General features: G+C 37.2%; 1 protein-coding gene across 8 annotated transcripts in view; it reads left to right on the forward strand.

The window, feature by feature from the left end:
- AFF3 (AF4/FMR2 family member 3) overlaps positions 1-20,206 on the forward strand; it is a 612,117-nt gene that overhangs the window by 421,411 nt on the left and 170,500 nt on the right. For all 8 annotated transcript variants that reach the window (XM_043918598.1, XM_043918593.1, XM_043918592.1 and 5 more), the window contains one exon: positions 5,176-5,227. In XM_043918598.1, coding sequence (XP_043774533.1) covers positions 5,176-5,227 — 52 coding nt within the window. The remainder of the gene's footprint in view (positions 1-5,175; positions 5,228-20,206) is intronic.

Genomic DNA, 20,206 nt, shown 5'->3' on the forward strand with positions numbered 1-20,206 from the left:
TGTGTCTCCTGCATTGGCAGGTTTGTTCTTTACCACTAGCACCACCTGGGAAGCCTATATATACACACACACACATTTTTACACACATTACATGCATGCTCTATTGAACTTCTTTTTAGGAAAAGCATAGCCTTTGTCTGAGACAGATTAATCTATGCCACAGTGAGATATAAGAATGAGAATCCATTTGACGTAGATGCTGGGAACCCTTGCCTTCATTCAAGTTTAGTGGCAGTCCTTCTGCACAGGTCCAGTCTTTTAACTGTTTCTTAGACACGAATATTTATATTGTTACAATATTATAAATTCCATGATCATATATAATTTTTCTCATTGGCCTATAGTCAATTCCCAAAATTATTAATTAAATTGATATTAATGAGATAACTCAATAATACTGAACAGAGTAGAAATATTTTAAACCTCAGCTATGCAGGAAGAAAGGTGTAGCTATGCAGAGTAGGATGTGATGGAGGGAGGGGAGAGCAGGAGGGAAGAATAAATGGGGGGAGCTTCTCCACTTCACATAGTATAAAAGAAAAAGTACTGTCAGAAGCTGATTAATCAAAAAATAGGAGATTAAATTTACTTAAAGTTAAAATACCCACTAGACATTAAAAGGGCTTCCCTGGAAGACATTAAAAGGGCTTCCCTGGTGGCTCAGATGGTAAAACAATGCAGGAGACCTGGGTTTGATCCCTGGGTTGGGAAGATCCCCTGGAAGAGGTCATGGCAATCCACTCCAGTATTCTTTCCTCGAGAATCCCTATGGACATAGGAGCCTGGTGGACTACAGTCCATGGGGTCACAAAAAGTCGGACACAACTGAGTGACTAAGCACAGCACAGACATTAAAAATAGTTAAAGAACTGGCAACAATTGTAAGAAGGGAGGTGGTCATATAAGTATATTAAATATCTTCTCTCATTTTTCATATTAGAAATTATTATGTAGTCTCTGAAGTTGATTCATCTAAAAATAAGCATATTATTTAGCATAATGGTTGTTACCATGAGCACAGATTACTTTTATTATGAAGAAATGTTGTAATGTAGCATAAGTTTCCTTCCAAGCAGAATGCAGCCCAGGTCTATTTTGATTTCCTTTTCACAGTACAACTTATGTAGAGTGCAGCACTCCAACAGTGCAGTCATTTTCAGTTAAATTAGATATTATCTGTCTTCCCAGACAGAGTACACACCATTTAAGCCCTTGGTACATTTATTGGATTAAACATGTAGCTTCTGTAACTTTTTAAGTGGCCTATTGGAGATTCGAAACTTTCACACGCCAAAGTCTGTATCCACCTCAGTGGAACGTGCAGGTGCACCACTCCCCTCTTTCCCACTATAGCGTGGGATTCTGAGTAATGAAAGGTCATCAGACAGCGGACATAGACTGAGTGTGTAATATGTGCTTGGTCCTGTGGAAGACAAATACAGAGCAACAAGCTGAAAGAACACATGTGAGATTAACATGGACACATTGCTATATTGAAAATGGATAACCGGCAAGAGCCTGCTGTATAGCACAGGGAACTCTATACTCGACGTTATGTAACAACCTAAACAGAAAAAGAAGCTGAAAAACAATGTTGCTCAGTCGCTAAGTCATGTCCGACTCTTTGTCATGCCACGGACTGCAGCACGCCAGGCGTCCCTGTTCTTCACTGTCTCCCCGGGTTTGCTCAGACTCATGTCTATTGAGTTGGTGATGCCATCCAACCGTCTCGTCTGTTGCTCACTTCTCTTCCTGCGCTCAATCTTTCCCAGCATCCAGATCTTTTCCAGTGAGTCAGCTCTTCACATCAGGTGGCCAGAGTTTCAGCTTCAGTTACATGTATCTGTATAATTGAATCACTTTGCTATACACCTGAAACTAACACAACATTGTTAATCAACTATACTCCAACATAAAATAAAAAGTTAAAAATAAATTTAAAAATAAAAAAACACAAATAATATAAATATACATGTACATACCTATTTACATGTGTGAGTATAAATATGTACACATATATGTGTGTGTGTATATAATTTTTCCTTCTATGGCTCATTTTTTCTCTCTTCCTATCTGTAGTTATATTTCCTCATCAAGATGACTGTGATGCACCTGAGTCCATCTCTTATGCCTAGTGTCTTCAAAAGATCAATTCAGGTCCCTTCCAAAGGACAGCAATGTGGAATCTATTGTGAAATCAGCTGAAATAGTCAGAACAACCCCCAGTAGTCCTCTTTGGTGGTGGCAAGGAAACGTCTCCTGAGCACCCAACTGAAAAGTCTCTTCCTGAGCATTTTTTCTGGCTTACATTCATCATTTTTCCCTTGGGTCCTGGTAAAGAGCCTATGATTCTTCCTGGCTTGTAGGACATTTCAAGTTAACTTCAGAAATTGCATCACCTAAAATTTCCAGATATTGGGGGAGAATTTTGTGTTTCATTCTTTCTGATGAACAGACATAGTTTTAATTCCTGACCCTATCCTGAGCTTACTTTTCCCCCAGAAAGGTTAATTCATGATCAGCTGAGAACATTCACTCCCAGACTGTTCACGAATGCCTCGTTTGGCCCTGTTGCATCCTTCCTGTTTGCCAGAAACTTTTCTGTTTTCCCCGTTGCCACAACATAAGTGCTGCTAAGAGCAGAGGTAATCAGCTGCAGCTCTATGCCTGCGCTGATCCGGCCCCCGATCTCCGCAGCCCCCAGATCCCAGGTGCAGTAAGGCCTCTGTCCCCCAGCCCACGGGTTATCTGGCAGCATTGTTGATCAAGGTAAAACATATTTATTCAAACATCCAAATAATGTCTTCATATAGCATATTGATTTTTTTTTTACATAATTTGTTCAGAAATGTTTACTGTTGCCTGCTGTTCATGTTCCTGATTATGATGAGATGTGGGGTGACTTCTGCTGGCTGCAGACCAGGAAACATAACCAGTTTCTCCAAATGAAAGGGGGAAAAGTCACTGTGTTTAAGAAAAATTAAACCTCCGTCTAGTTGTCTTTTTCACGTTGAGTTTTAAGCCAGCTTTTTCACTCTCCTCTTTTATCCTCATCCAGAGGCTCTTTATTTCCTCTTCACTTTCTGTCATTAAACTGGTATCATCTGCATATCTGAGGTTGTTGATGTTTCACCCAGCAATCTTAATAAGGACAGAGGAGTCTAGCGGGCCACAGTCTATGGGGGTCGCAAAGAGTCGGACACAACTGAACAACAGCAGCAGCTAGTTGTTTCTACCTGTCTTAGTTAATGCAGCTATTGTAACTCTGTATTTGGGGATTCTGGCAGGAATTGTGGTTACTTATTGGAAAGTAATTCTGGAAGCTACTAAATTAGGCTATTTTCTAGCATGAAAGTAGTTGACAAGGTCTTGCCTGTCTCTCAATGAGTTCACAACAGATCTGGCCTGGAAGACAAAATATGATACGGAAATATGAGCTTCAAAGTTTATTAATTTGCTGCCTCTACTTTTACTTCACCGTGATTTCCTGTGTTTGGGGCTCTGTCTGACCAGTGTTTGCTGTTGAGGCAGGTAAACAGGTGTTGTGGCATTTTTACAAGGTGGCTGCCCTTCCTGGAGGCTCCAAAGCACTATGTGGGCACTCGTTAGCGCAGTCACATCTGAGATAGATGCGTGGACCATATATAGCGGTCTTCCTTCTCTCACAACTGTTCCTTTTCCTGTAAGGAAAAAAGAAGTTTACTTTTGCGTTCAGCTTGAACAGTGTCTTTGGAATGTGTTCATCATGTGATTTAGGAGGTCGTTCCTGAGCCTAGGTGTCAAAAAGGGGCTTGGTACAGGGCATAAACCTGAAGTCCTTAATGATAGACTGAGGGATTCTATGAGGTCTCCAGGCCTGACTTGAAATAGCAAAATAAAGCAAGTTGCCACCTTCAGTCCCATCTCTTGGAACTCATAATCTCGTCTGGGGTTTGTTACTATTAGCGGTGCATAACCACAGCTAACTCACAATGGCAGTCATGACCTTCTATCTCCTCTGTTGTTGTTTAGTTGCTCAGTTGTGTCCAACTCTTTGTGACCCTGTGGACTATAGCCCGCCAGGTTCCTCTGTCCATGAAATTTACCAGGCATGAATGCTGGAGTGGGTTGCCATTTTCTGCTCCAGGGGATCTGCTTAACCCCAGTATCGAATCCATGTCACCTGCTTGGCAGGTGAATTCTTTTCCACTGAGCCACCTGGGAAGCCCTTCTTCTATCTCCTAGCCTCAAGGAAATAAAAAGAAGCACCTTGTAATATGAGGATGTATAGTTTCAAACCATCAGTGGTTGAGGATCTAAGAATTATATCTACTGTAAGAGGAATTTGCCCTTTAAAACTCCAAAAAATGGACCCATTCAATCCTTGACTACACATGGCAGAAATGTGGCTTAAGTGGCCTCTCAGATGGTCAGCAAGGATTTCTGATTTACTCTGCGTTAACAGGGTGACCCCAGAATCTGCTGCCAGGGCTGTCTGTGGAGTGTCATTCTTGGGGATCTCATAAGTGGGGGTGCAGCCTCAGTGTTGTGTACAGTCCTCTTGTCCAAGCTCTGGTGTGCCCACCTGGTTGAGCTTGTGTTAGGGCTAAACACAAGCTAAACGCCACCATCCCACGTGGCGCTGGTGGTAAAGAACCCGCCTGCCTATGCAGGAGACATAAGAGGCTCAGGTTTAATCCCTGGTTTAGGAAGATCCCCCAGAGGAGGGCATGGCAACCCACTCCAGTATTCTTGCCTGGAGAATCCCATGGACAGAGGAGCCATAGGGTCACAAAGAGTTGGACATGACTGAAGTGACTGAGCATGCACATGGCAGAAAGGATCAAAGTGCCTTGCATCTAGAATGCTAATGGGGTTTATTTCCTGAGATTTTCTATAAAATGAAGGGGAAGAAAACAGGTTGCATCTGTAAGAGATTCATCTCTTGGCAGGGTCTCCACTCTGAGCCCTGGTTGTTTGCAAACAGCTCCTTCGCACCTATTCATAGGTCCATGCCCAGGCAATTGTATTACAGAGAAGAAACTATTTTGCAAATCCAGTTCTTGGACAATAAAAAGATGTTTTTAAAGCCTACTGCTGCACATTTTGAATGATTGTTAATATTGAATCTCTCTTAAATCTTAAAGGCTGTAACACTCATATGTTGGTATTTTTTTTTCTGCTTCCTTTTTTAAGAGAAAGGTGATGCCGAGCCAGAGAGTCCAGACAATGGCACATCGAATACATCGTAAGTCTCTTTCCTGTTTCTATCCCAAGGTCTTTAATACGCTTATAATACAAAATAGCGCAAATATCTTGTTATAGTAATAATAATAATGGAAGGAAGTCTGTGGTTCTCTTTCTCATGATAATGCCTGCTTAAATGCTTTTGGATGCAGTTGCATTTTGAGGTCTTTCTAATGCTTTAGCCCAGTAAGAGTAATCTTGAAAACACAAGGCTCCTCTTTATAATGTACAGATGTAATGAGATTTGATAGTATTATGGGGTGGAGGAGGGAAGGAGAGCTTTTGGAACTTGCTCAGCAACTTCTATCACTGTCATAAATAATTGGAGAACATTTCTCACATACTGGGAGATTGTCCTACACACCTGGGAAGTACCAGGGTCATTTTAAAGCCCGCCCTTTGCAACCTCACCTCTGAATTATGTGAAACATAGAATTATAGACATCTCTGGACCATGAAGGGTTTATTCATGTTCCTGAGTTAACAAACACAGTTGTAAAAAGATAAGAAAGGGCTCTTTTTAAACATGTTCTTCATTCCACATTTCATCTTTCTCCTCTCAATACTCAAGCAGTCGAAAAATGTTTTGATGATTAATTTGATGCCAAATTTATGTGCCAAAGTTTACATAACTCATGAGCTAACAAATTATTTTGGCTGAATAGGAATTAGTCACAGTTTTTTTTTTCTTAAAAATCATTATTTTTATCATTTCTGAGGAGTTAGATGTGATTTCTTATTATAAGACAGTTTTGTGAATATATTTATATTTGGACCAGTGTTCTTCTTACTAAGCATTTAAAGTGCTTTCTAGCCATTAGAAATGACAGCTTGTGATATAACATTATTGAGTGTATTTGTCCAAGATGTGTTTCTCAGTCTAGGAAGAGTCTTTGGCTTGCATAGGATGACTATTTATTTCATAAAGATTGTGATTATTTGCTGGTCTTTCTTAAGATATTATCCTAAAAGTTATAAATGGTTCTATTGTCATGATTTCTAATGATATAATGAATGTGACTGGTTTTAAATTGTTAAAATATTACTAATTTTTAATTTTTTTACTATATAAAATAGGAAAGGGTTTTAATGCCATCTGGAGGCATTCTAGAGAACTGAAAAGGGTAGAGTCATTTTTTTAAATGTAGTTCTTTTGAGCAGAGTTTGAGACTAGATAAAAATTTATGCAACTAAAATGTAAACTATTTGAGAGTAAGTTATATTTTTATAATTAATTTTATAAAATGTTAATTATTATAGAAGCAACCATTTTTCAACAAAATCATTTTAAAAGCAGACAAAGATACATACAAAATATGTTGGAAAGCAGCTAGCATCCTACATTTAATTTTTTCAAATTTAAAATCACATACAATGGGAATTCCCTGGCTGTCCAGTGATTAAGACTCCACACTTTCACTGCCCAAGGCCCAGGTTCAGCTCCTGGTTGGGCAACTAAGATCCCACAAACTTCACAGAACAACCGAAAAAGAAAAATCACATTCGATAGACTCAAATTTTGTTAACACAGTTTGATGTGCAACTAAAGTTCTCCTTCCCTTATATATTTCTGAAAAGTCTTAGTTTCTATAACTTATTACCTTAACAAAATCAACATGTTGTCGGAGAAATTACTTTTAAACCCTCCGGAGATTAGTGAATAGTGAAAGCTTGAAGCATCACCTCACATTCCTGAACAAAGCAGTTCCGTATTCATCTGCTCACATCCTGCCTCTTGAACTGGAAATAGCACAAATAAAGTCTGAGGTTGGACCTCTATTAAAAGTGGAGACTTCTGAGCTTGATCCTCTCAAAGAGCCCTCTAGCTCTTTCTGTTCTGTTATGATTAGGCAAGAGGAATAGCTTATTATGAATAAAGAGCAGGACTCAGGCTGTCTTAGACTTGGGTGGAGATTTACAGTCTCTATGTGGTACCCTGTCTGAGCTTTATCTATGTAGACAGATAAGTAGGGCAGGGATAGTATCCTTACTTTTTATATAAGGAATCTAAGGATCAGAAGAGTCATTCAATTTAAGTGATAAAAATAGGACACAAATCTTAGGATATTTTGCTTTTTTGGCTATTTATCATGATGAGGAGGTGAGTGGATCTTAGGAAACAAAGTCATAAGTCAAACCAAGTATAAAAATGGGGATCTATTTCTTTGTTAAATGGTAAGCATATTAGTTTGCTAGGGCTTCTGTAACAATATAGCACAGACTGGGTCCCGTAAACAAGAGAAATTTATTATCTGGAGTTATGGAAGCTAGAAATTATGAGTTCTGGAAGCTAGAAACCCAATATTATCATTAGGGTTTCTTTCTACTCTGAAGGAAGGATCTTATTCTAGGTCTTATTCATTGTTCTGTGGATAAACATCTTCTCCCCGTGTTTCTTCACATCCTCTTCCTCCTATGCTTGTCTCTGTGTGCATATTTCCCCTTTTTATAAAAATACTAGTTATGTTGAATTTTGGCCCGCCCCAATGTTTTCATTTTAATGTCATTACCCTGGTGAAGACTGTCTCCGCAAAATCACATTCTGGAGTACTGGAAGTTAGGGCTTCAACATGTGGATTTTCAGAGGATACTCAACATTAAGGGTCAGGACAGTCATAATGATTTAGAAGTCAGTTCAGCAGAATCAGAGTGTACAGATGCCAGAAGATGGAGCAAGCTGAGAGGACCTGATGTGTATCTGCTGTCACCTTAGTCGTGTCCGACCCTGTGTGACCCCCACCAGGCTCCTCTGTTCATGGGATTTTCCAGGCAAGAATACTAGAGTGAGTTGCCATGTCCTCCTCCAGGGGATCTTCCCCACCCAGGGATTGAACCTAGGTCTTTTGCATTATAGGGAGATTCTTTACCATCTGAGCCACCAGGAAAGCCGAGATAACCTGATAAAACAGACCAAAATTATGAACTCCATGGGAACTGAAGGGGTGAAGCAGAGCAAAGAAAACTGTCAATAACATCCACACAGGCACTGGGAAAGATATATCTTCCACACTTGTGGTTTGGTGGGAAAATGTCAACTTCCAAAATGCCTCTACATCCCTTTGTCTGTATAGTTCCGTGAACTGTGAGTTATTTAAAGGCATTTTATGGATTTAAATTGTAGTATAAAATTGAGTCTCCATACAGCTCATTTTCCAAGGAAGCATCTTTCCTCAATGGCCTCTTTTATTTTTTTATTTTTATTTTTTTGTTTCTTATTTATTTTTTTTTCATTTAGTTTTATTAGTTGGAGGCTAATTACTTTACAATATTGTAGTGGTTTTTGCGTACATTGACCTGAATCAGCCATGAATTTACATGTGTTCCCCATCCCAATGCCCCCTCCCGCCTCCCTCCCCATCCCATCCCTCTGGATCTTCCCAGTGCACCAGCCCTGAGCACTTGTCTCATGCATCCAACCTGGGCTGGTGAGCTGTTTCACCCTTGATAGTATACTTATTTCAATGCTATTCTCTCAGAACATCCCACCCTCGCCTTCTCCCACAGAGTCCAAACGTCTGTTCTGTACATCTGTGTCTCTTTTTCTGTTTTGCATATAGGGTTATCATTACCATCTTTTAAAATTCCATATATATACGTTAGTATACTGTATTGGTCTTTATCTTTCCAGCTTACTTCACTCTGTATAATGGGCTCCAGTTTCATCCATCTCATTAGAACTGATTCAAATGAATTCTTTTTAATGGCTGAGTAATATTCCATTGTGTATATGTACCATAGCTTCTTTATCCATTTGTCTGCTGATGGGCATCTAGGTTGCTTCCATGTCCTGACTATTGTAAACAGTGCTGCAATGAACATTGGGGTACATGTGTCTCTTTCAGATCTAGTTTCCTTGATGTGTATGCCCAGGAGTGGGATTGCTGGGTCATATGGCAGTTCTATTTTCAGTTTTTTAAGGAATCTCCACACTGTTCTCCATAGTGGCTGTGCTAGTTCGCATTCCCACCAACAGTGTAAGAGGCTTCCCTTTTCTCCACACCCTCTCCAGCATTTATTGCTTATAGACTTTTGGATAGCAGCCATCCTGACTAGCGTGTAACGGTACCTCGCTGTGGTTTTGATTTGCATTTCTCTGATAATGAGTGATGTTGAGCATCTTTTCATGTGTTTGTTAGCCATCTGTATGTCTTCTTTGGAGAGATGTCTGTTTAGTTCTTTGGCCCGTGTTTTGATTGGGTCATTTATTTTTCTGGAGTTGAGCTGCAGGAGTTGCTTGTATATTTTTGAGATTAATCCTTTGTCTGTTGCTTCATTTGCTGTTATTTTCTCCCATTCTGAAGGCTGTCTTTTCACCTTGCTTATAGTATCCTTTGTTGTGCAAAAGCTTTTAAGTTTCATTAGGTCCCATTTGTTTAGTTTTGCTTTTATTTCCAATATTCTGGGAGGTGGGTCATAGAGGATCCTGCTGTGTTTTATGTCGGAGAGTGTTTTGCCTATGTTCTCCTCTAGGAGTTTTATAGTTTCTGGTCTTACATTTATATCTTTAATCCATTTTGAGTTTATTTTTGTGTATGGTGTTAGAAAGTGTTCTAGTTTCATTCTTTTACAAGCGGTTGACCAGTTTTCCCAGCACCACTTGTTAAAGAGGTTGTCTTTTTTCCATTGTATAGTCTTGCTTCCTCTGTCAAAGATAAGGTGTCCATAGGTATGTGGATTTATCTCTGGGCTCTCTATTTTGTTCCACTGATCTATATTTCTGTCTTTATGCCAGTACCATACTGTCTTGATGACTGTGGCTTTGTAGTAGAGCCTGAAGTCAGGCAGGTTGATTCCTCCAGCTCCATTCTTCTTTCTCAAGATTGCTGTGGCTATTCGAGGTTTTTTGTATTTCCATACAAACTGTGAAATTATTTGTTCTAGTTCTGTGAAGAATACTGTTGGTAGGGATTGCATTGAATCTATAGATTGCTTTGGGTAGTATAGTCATTTTCACAATATTGATTCTTCCAATCCATGAACACGGTATATTTCTCCATCTATTTGTGTCCTCTTTGATTTCTTTCATCAGTGTTTTATAGTTTTCTATATATAGGTCTTTAATTTCTTTAGGTAGATATACTCCTAAGTATTTTATTCTTTTTGTTGCTATGGTGAATGCTATTGTTTCCTTAATTTCTCTTTCTGTTTTCTCATTGTTAGTGTATAGGAATGCAAGGGATTTCTGTGTGTTAATTTTATATCCTGCAACTTTACTATATTCATTGATTAGCTCTAGTAATTTTCTGGTAGAGTCTTTAGGGTTTTCTATGTAGAGGATCATGTCATCTGCAAACAGTGAGAGCTTTACTTCTTCTTTTCCTATCTGGATTCCTTTTATTTCCTTGTCTGCTCTGATTGCTGTGGCCAACACTTCCAAAACTATGTTGAATAGTAGTGGTGAGAGTGGGCACCCTTGTCTTGTTCCTGACTTTAAGGGAAATGCTTTCAGTTTTTCACCATTGAGGATAATGTTTGCTGTGGGTTTGTCATATATAGCTTTTATTATGTTGAGGTATGTTCCTTCTATTCCTGCTTTCTAGAGAGTTTTTATCATAAATGGATGTTGAATTTTGTCAAAGACTTTTTCTGCACCTATTGAGATAATCATATGGTTTTTATCTTTCAATTTGTTAATGTGGTGTATTACATTGATTGATTTGCGGATGTTAAAGAATCCTTGCATTCCTGGGATAAAGCCCACTTGATCATGATGTATGATCTTTTTAATATGTTGTTGGATTCTGTTTGCTAGAATTTTGTTAAGGATTTTTGCATCTATGTTCATCAGTGATATTGGCCTGCAGTTTTCTTTTTTTTTTTTTTTTGTGGCATCTTTGTCTGCTTTTGGTATTAGGGTGATGGTGGCCTCACCCTAATTAGGTATTAGGGTGAAGGTGGAAGTTTGCCTTCATCTGCAATTTTCTGGAAGAGTTTGAGTAAGATAGGTATTAACTCTTCTCTAAATTTTTGGTAGAATTTAGCTCTGAAGCCATCTGGTCCTGGGATTTTGTTTGCTGGAAGATTTCTGATAACAGTTTTGATTTCCATTCTTGTGATGGGTCTGTTAAGATCTTCTATTTCTTCCTGGTTCAGTTTTGGAAAGTTATACTTTTCTAAGAATTTGTCCATTTCTTCCAAGTTGTCCATTTTATTGGCATAGAGCTGCTGGTAGTATTCTCTTATGATCCTTTGTATTTCAGTGTTGTCTGTTGTGATCTCTCCGTTTTCATTTCTAATTTTGTTGTTTTGGTTCTTCTCCCTTTGTTTCTTGATGAGTCTGGCTAACGGTTTGTCAATTTTTCAGTCTTTTAAAAGCAAGGTGGTTTAGTTACAAAGTCATGTCCAACTCTTGTGACCCCATGGACTGTAGCCCGCCAGACGCCTCTGTCCATGGGATTCTCCAGGCAAGAATACTGGAGTGGGTTGCCATTTCCTTCTCCAGGGGATCTTCCTGACCCAGGAATCGAACCCAGGTCTCCTGCATTGCAGGCAGATTCTTTACCAACTGAGCTGGAGATTAGCATTGTTTGTGATGGCCAAGACATGGATGCAACCTAAGTGTTCATTGATAGGTGAATGGATAAAGAAAATGTGGTATATGTACACAATGGAATATTATTCAGCCTTAAACAGAGGAATATCCTGCTACTTGTGACAACACAGATGGACCTTAAGGGCATCATGCTAAGTGAAATAAGTCCAACAGAAAGACAAATACCATATGACCTCACTTGTATGTAGCATCTTTAAAAGAAAGAGAGAGAGAGTGCTCAGATTAGTAGCCTCCAGAGGCTGGGGGTGAGGCATGGACAAAATGGGTGAAGGTGGTCAAAATGTACAAACTTCTAGTTATAAAATAAAAAAGTCCTGGGAATGTAATGTAAATCATGATGACTATAGTTAATAATCCTGTATTAAGTATATGCAAGTTGCTAAGAGTAAAGCTTAAAAGTTCTCATCACACACAAAAAAAAGTGTAACTATGTGTGGTAATAGATGTCAACTAGACTTACTGTGGTGATCATTTTGCTGTATATACTTGTATGGAATCATTACTGAAACATTAGTAACTAACATTACATCAGTAAGCATTACTTACTGAAACAAGTAAGAGCAGGGGGTTAATTGTAATACATGATACGTAATATGTAATACATGTATAGCGATTGCCTTATAGGACACAGTAGTATGGATAACACCTGAGGATCCCTTCAGGATATATTGTTGAATGGTTTTCTGAGTATTCATAAAGATGAGAGGTACAATTTAATCTTAGCACACACACAAATTAAAATTTCTGTGATAGGGTGCCAGTGTTCTCAGTGATAGAGAAGCTTATGTTGGATTAACTCTCCTGTTGATAACTATTGAAAACTCCAGAAGAAATATTCTTAAAAAAACAAAACTTAAAATTTGAAGACACTAGAGTGTGATCGAGAAAAGGCAGAAAATGTTGGCAATTTGACCTTTGAAAGAAAGAAATTGGAAAGCATGAAATCTATATTTATACAGCTTCTCCCCTGAGGGCACTCCACATTCCACAAAGAGCAACTGCAATTCAAGGCCATAATCATATAATCTTGAAGTGTCTGAAGATGGAGTTCAAGGCTGTTCAAGGGTGGCTAGGATTTAAGGGAGGAAATTCCAGAGAGAAGGCAGCCATGCAGAAGATAGTTCCACTTCTGTATTTAAATTCCCTGTCATGCTTGAATGACTTCTAAACTGCATATGTATGGGGAAAAGGCCCATGAGTCCAGTGGAAAACAATAACTGAACCACTGAAAAGCTGATCAGAGATTTCAACATCTGTCTACTGCCTGCAACAACTATCTATAGTGTATGGAATTTGAATCTCACCCAAGTTATAGGGAATGTAATGTAAATCATTGCAAACACTTGGAAAACACTTGGGTTTTTGCTTGAAACCTCAGAAAGGCCTTGCCTTTAAGAATAAAGGATTCACCCTAAAACTTAAGGGCAAAACCAAAGTAGATCATAACAAAATGTAATCCTAAGTATTCACAAGTTCAGCAAGTGATTTGTCTGAAAGAACAAAAATATTAATACTCTAAAGGTATAAAACAGAATCTAAACCCTCTATAACATACCATTCAAAATATTTATTGCCTAACCAAAAATTAAAGAATATGTGTAGGAATAGGAAATTGTTATTATCCATAATCAAGGAAAAAAAGTAATTACTATAATAGAACTTGAAGTAACCTAAATGTTGGGATTTTCAGACAATAACTTTAAAGCAGATATTAAGATATGTTCAAGAACATAAACAAAAACATGGTCATAATAAGTGAAAGAAGAGGACTCTCAGCAGGGAAATGGAAATGATTAAGACAAACCAAATGAAAATTCTGGAACTGAAAAGTAACATGTTTGAAATGAAAATGTCACTGGATAATCTTAAGTGAAAAATGGAAATGATGAAATAATGGGTAAATAAACTTCAGATCAGTAAGCATTATCTAATATGAAGAACAATGAGAATGATGATTAGAAACGATGAGCAGAGCCTCAGATAGGACAGTACCAAGCAGTATAATATACATGAATTAGGGTCTCAGAGGAGAGGACAGAAAAGTAGATCAGAAAAAATATTTGAAGAACTAATAGCTGAAACTTTCCTAAACTGGCTGAAAACATTAACTTACATGAAGCTCAACAAATCCTGCTGCTGCTGCTAAGTCGCTTCAGTTGCGTCTGACTCTGTGCGACCCCATAGACAGCAGCCCACCTGGCTCCTCCGTCCCTGGGATTCTCCAGGCAAGAACACTGGAGTGGGTTGCCATTTCCTTCTCCAATGAGTGCATGCGTGCCAAGTCACTTCAGTTGTGTCTGACTCTGTGAGACCGTATGGACAGCAACCCACCAGGCTCCTCTGTCTACAGGATTCTCTAGGCAAGAATACTGGAGTGGGTTGCCATTTCCTTCTCCCAACAAATTCTAAACAGGATAAAGAAAAGTAAAACCACACCTTGAAAGATACAGAAAATTGCTGAAACATAAATTAAAGAGATTTTTAAAATCTTAAATATTGCTAGAGAAAAATGACATACTGTGTTTAAGGTATCAGTGATGCAGTTAACCAAAGGATTCCTACTACAGAGTACAGAGGCTGGAATACAAGCAAAGATATCATTAAAGTGCTGAAAGACAAAAAAAAAAAAAGAAGATAAATAAATGTCAAGTTAGAATTATAAATCTAGCTAAAATATCCTTCAAAATAAAGTAAAATAAAGTTGTTTTTGATGTTATATAATCTGAGAGAATTTGTCTCCAGTAGGCCTGCACTACAATAAATGATAAAGGAAATTTCTCAGACTGAAGGGTAATAATTTCAGGTGGAAGTTCAAACCTACATGAAGGAAGTATTTACAGGAAATGAAAAAGATATGTGTAAATATAAAAGATTATTTAATGCTAAAAACAAGATACTCTTTTATGGAATTTATGATGTATGCAAATATGAAATATATGACAAAATAGCTCAAAGGATAAGAGAGGGTAAATGGAATTGCATGACTGCAAGATTCTTACATTTCATGTGAAGTGATATATAATAATATTAAATGCAGGGAGACTGGCAGTAAGTTAAGGATGCATAGTGAAATACCACTAAAAAATATCCAAAAGAGCATAAGTGTCATTGGAGGCATTAAAATAAAATACCAAAATAGGTTAGATTTAAAAGACTGCCTACTGTCTTTAAGATATACAGTTTAAATACAAAAACCAGTAGGTTGTAGCCAAAAGAGGAAAACCTAGACTGTGTAAATAGTAGGTGTAGGAAAGTTAGTGTGATACTATTATACCAAATCGAGTTCTAGATGAAAAGTATTAGAAGAGGTAAAAAGAACGTTTTCCCATTCTAAAAAGGTTAGTTAATGAAGAAACCATAACAGTCATAATATGTATGAATTTACTAATAGATCATCAAAATATATGAAACAAAAACTGACAGAACAACAATAGAGAAATAGAGATTTTTTAAATCTCTTTCTTCAGTAATTGATAAAAAAATAAGCAAAATATTAGGAAATATATAGAAGATTTGAACATTAACAACCACTTTGTTCTAACTGAAATTTATAAAACACTACCCAAAAAGTGTACGATATAATCTAATCAAGTACACATGATTCACTCACCAAGATAGACCTTATTGTGCACAGTAAAAGACGTATCAATAAATTCCATAGGATTAAAATCTTAAAGAATATGTTCTATGATCACAGCATGATTCCATTATAAGTCAATAGCAGTGGAATTCCAGAAAACCTCTAATATTTAAAAGTTAAATAGCATTCCTAAATAGAATAATCACTAAGGAAATTAGAAAATAATTTTAACTAAATGAAAATGCATGTACGATTTATAAGCTTTTATTGGATTCACTAAAACAATATGCACAGCAAAAGACAAATGTATAACTTTACATGGCTAGAATAGAAGAGAACAAAGGTGAACATCAGTAATTTATGTTTCCACTTTAAGAAGCTAGAAAAGGAAGAATAAATTAAACCCAAATAATTAGGAAGAAATACGTAATAACAATAGGAGTAGAAATTTTAAAACAATAGAGAAAATTAAGAAAGCCAAAATTTGTTTCTTTTAAAAATTTAGTAAAATTAGGAAAACACTGACAGGACTAATCAAGGAAGAAAAGAGAAAAAATATAAATTACCAACATTAGCAAAGAAAAAGCGGTCATCACTGCATATCCTGCAGAAATTTAAACAGTAGTAGCTGGATATTATGAACTAATTTCTGCTAATTAATTTGATAGCTTAGATGAAATAGTCAATTTCCTCAGAAAATGCAATTTATCATAACTGTCATGAGAAAAAAATAGAATATGTGAATGACCCTATTTCTATTAAAGAATTTGAACTTGTATTCAAAACTTTTCCACAAAGAAGATTCCTCCAGAGCCAGGTGGTTTCACTGGCAAATTCCATCAAAACTTAAGTAAGAAATGTTTCTACCAATGAAACACCAACAAATGAACCACTAGTCTTATACAAACTCCTTCAGAAAATAGGAGAGGAAGAAAAACTACTGAATTTATTGTTATAAAATCAGTATAACCTTGATACCAAAATATGACATAGGATTATAAGAAAGAAAGTTATCACCAATAAGAAAGTTATCACCCAATATTTCTTATAAACATTAAAAACTTAAACTTCTTAACAAACTATTAGTATGTATGATCCAATGATACATGAGAAGGGTATGATTCATTATAACCAAGTAGTGTTTATCACAGGAATGAATAGTTGACTTAACATTAGAAAACATAACTAATATAATCCACCATATTAATAAAATAATGGAGAAAACCATATGATCCTCTAAATAAATGAAGAAAAGGCATTTGATATGATTCAACACCCATCTTTGACTTTTAAAACTCTCAGCAAACTAGGACAAGAAGAGAACTTACTTTATCTGACAAAGGGCATCTGCTCCCAAACCTCCTGCTAACATCATATTTAATGGTGAAATACCGAACACTTTCCTCCTGAGATCAAGAACATAGCATTAATGTCTGCATTATCTCCTTTATTTAGCATTGCACTGGAAGTTCTAGTCAGTGCAATAAGGCAAGAAAAGGAAATAAGAGACATAAAGATTGAAAAATCTTTTGGAAAAATCTTCATGAATGATTGCTTACAGAGAAAATCCTAAGAAATTCAATAAACGACTACTAGGGCTTCCCAGGTGGCGCTAGTGGTAAGGAACCCGCCTGCCAAGGCAGGAGACATAAAATACACAGGTTCAATCCCTGGGTCAGGAAGATCTGGAAGAGAGCATGGCAACCCACTTCAGTATTCTTGCCTGGAGAATTCCATGGACAGAGGAGCCTGGTGGGCTACCGTCTACAGAGTCCAAAGAGTTGGACATGACAGAAGTAACTTAGCACACATGCACTAGAACCAATAAATGAATTTAGAAGGATCAGTTTACAAAACTCAATTGTGTTTCTAATAGCAATAAACAGTAAATAATTGTAAAATAAAATAAAAGCCACCCTGTTTACAATGATATAAAATGCTTAATAGATTTAGCAAAAGACATATAAGACTTATACACTGAAAGTCATTAAACCTTGAGGAGAGAAATTTTAGACTTAGATAGATGGAGAGAAGTTCATAAATTGGAAGGCTAAATAAATGTTAATATGTCAGTTCTCATATTAGTACACACAATGTTAATCAAAGGGCAATAGGACACTGTTATAGAAAATTACAAGTTGCCTTGCAAATTTTTATAGACAAGCAAAAGATCTGGGTAGTCAAAACAGTGTTGAAGAAGAGCAAGTTCGGAGGCCTTACAGTATCTGATTTCAAGGCTTACTGTAAAACTAAAGTAATTAAGATAGTGTGGCATTGACATAAGACAGATAAATAAATCAATGGAACAGAACTGAGTCTGGAAATAGACCCACAAATATATGGTCACCTGATTTTTGATACAGACATTAAGCTGTTGAGTGGGGAAAGCCAAGTCTTCAACAAGTGGTACTTGAGCAGCTGCTGGGGAAACATGAATCTCACACCAGACACAATGGAGATGGACCACAGACCTCAATAAAGAGCCCAAACCTGCAAAGCTTCTAAAAGAAAGCATAGGAAAACTTCTTTATAACCTGCAATGATTTCTTACAGAAACCACAAAACCATAGAAAAGAAAACCCTGATGAATTGGACTTCATCAAAATTCTAAATCTATGGTCATTGAAATGACAAGACAAGACACAAACTGGGAGAACGTATTTACAGTACATATACCTGACAAATACTTTGTATCCAGAATATGTAAGGAACTCTGACAATTCAGTAACAAAATGATGAAAACACAGGTTTTTTAAATGGGCAAAGCCTTGAACAGACAAAAGAAGATAAACAAGTGGCCAAAAAGGAATTAAAAACATTCATTTTACTAATAATATTCATCTTCAGGGAAATGCACATTAAAGCCACAATGAAATACAACTATATACCCACTATAATGAGTAAAATTGAAAAGACCAACACCACCAAATAGTCACGGGTTATGAAGCAATCGAAACTCTTGTATATTGCTGTTGTGAGTGTAAAATGACATAACCATTTTTAAAAACTGTTTCTTATACACACATTTATTGCATTCCCCAGCAATTAGGCACACACTTCCATTTGTAATTATTAACATGAGAAAAATGAAAAACATATGTCATTTAAAATATTAGTACAAGAATTTTAATACTGGCTTTATTCTTGATAGTCAGAAACTGGAAACAACCCCAATATACATCAACTGGTAAAGGGATAAACAATTCTGGCATATTGGAATACTGAAATACTTTCCAACGTATTGGAAACATAATGGAATACTTCTAATAAAAAATTAACAAATTCTCCAACATCATCTTTGGATTCAGTGCAATCTGAATCAAAATTCCAGCAAGTTATTTTGTGGATATCACCAAACTGATTCTAAAGTCGATAACGGAATAGCCAATACAATAAGAAAGAAGAACAATGTTGGAGGACACAAACTACCCAGCTTTAAGACTTACTATAAAGCTACAGTATTTAGCAGAAGAATAGATAAGTATATGATGGAACACAATAGAGAGCCCAGAAACAGACCCACATAAATATAATCAGCTGGTCTCAGAAAAGCGATTAAAGACAGTACAATGGATATAGATGGTCTTTTCAACAAATGGTGGTAGAACATTGTATATCCACATATTAAAAAATGAATCCAGACACAGCCTTACAGTGCTCACTAAAATTAACCCAAAATGGATCACAGACCTAAATGTAAAACACAGTACCGTAAAACTCGTGGAAGGTCGCATAGAAGAAAACCTACATGGGGACTTCCCTGATGGTCCAGTGGTTAAGACTTCATCGTTCTCCCAGTGCAGGGGGCATGGGTTTGATCCCTGGTCAGGGAACTGAGATCCCGCATGCTGCATGGCGCAGCCAAAAGAAAAGAAAAACAAAAAACCTCCATGACCTTGACTATGGTGATGACTTTTTAGAGCAGGTGACTAAGGCGGTATGGGCAGCAGAAGAGCAAACTGAAATCATTTCAGATTCTACATCTTTAGTAGAAAAGCTCTAGGAATAAGGAGCAACTGGAGATTTCCAAGACACAATGAAGACTGCAGTTTGGCAGGGTCACTGTGCTTGCTTAATCCAGATTTGCCCACCACTGGCTAATCAATGCTCAAGTCTGAGGTTGAAAGCATAGGCTTGTAGAAAAGGCCTAAGGCAGGACCCATCTGCATTTGAACAAAATAGCGATAAATTTAAAGAATAAATGAGGATTCAAAATGACCTTCATAAATTAAGGAAGCTGGATTAAACACAAAGAGTTAAACTCCTAGGAAAAAGAAATAACAAAATGTGGTGGAAGGAAGTAGTCTGCCCAGTGTTCACGTTGTACAATAAAAGACTGGGAAACTATTATGAGCTCAAACTGAACTAGAGCAACCCACAAAGCCTTCTTTCTCCAAAGTTAATACAGTAGTTGGAATATATGGTAAGGGCCCATTACCTAGTAGGCACTCAGTAAATCCTTATTATTACTATTCAGCAGTAATCATATATGACAGAGAGAGAAAGTGAAAAGAGAGAAAGAGAGAAAGCAACCCTATCTCTGCAGTTGGTACAGATCAGAGCTTAATGAGAATTTTCATCTCTCCTTTTAAAAAGATAACACAATTAGAAAGGGTTAAGTTTACAAAGACTCTTGAGAGTCCCTTGGACAGCAAGATGAAACCAGTCAATCCTAAAGGAAATCAACCCTGAAGATTCGTTGGAAGGACTGATGCTGAATGTCTAATACTTTGGCCACCTGATGCAAAGAGCTGACTCGCTGGAAAAGACCCTGATGCTGGGGAAGATTGAAGGCAAGAGAAGAAGCAGGGTGACAGAGGATGAGATGGTTAGCTGTATCATCGGCT

Source organism: Cervus elaphus, chromosome 11 (assembly GCF_910594005.1).
Source record: "Cervus elaphus chromosome 11, mCerEla1.1, whole genome shotgun sequence".
NCBI lineage: Eukaryota > Metazoa > Chordata > Mammalia > Artiodactyla > Cervidae > Cervus > Cervus elaphus.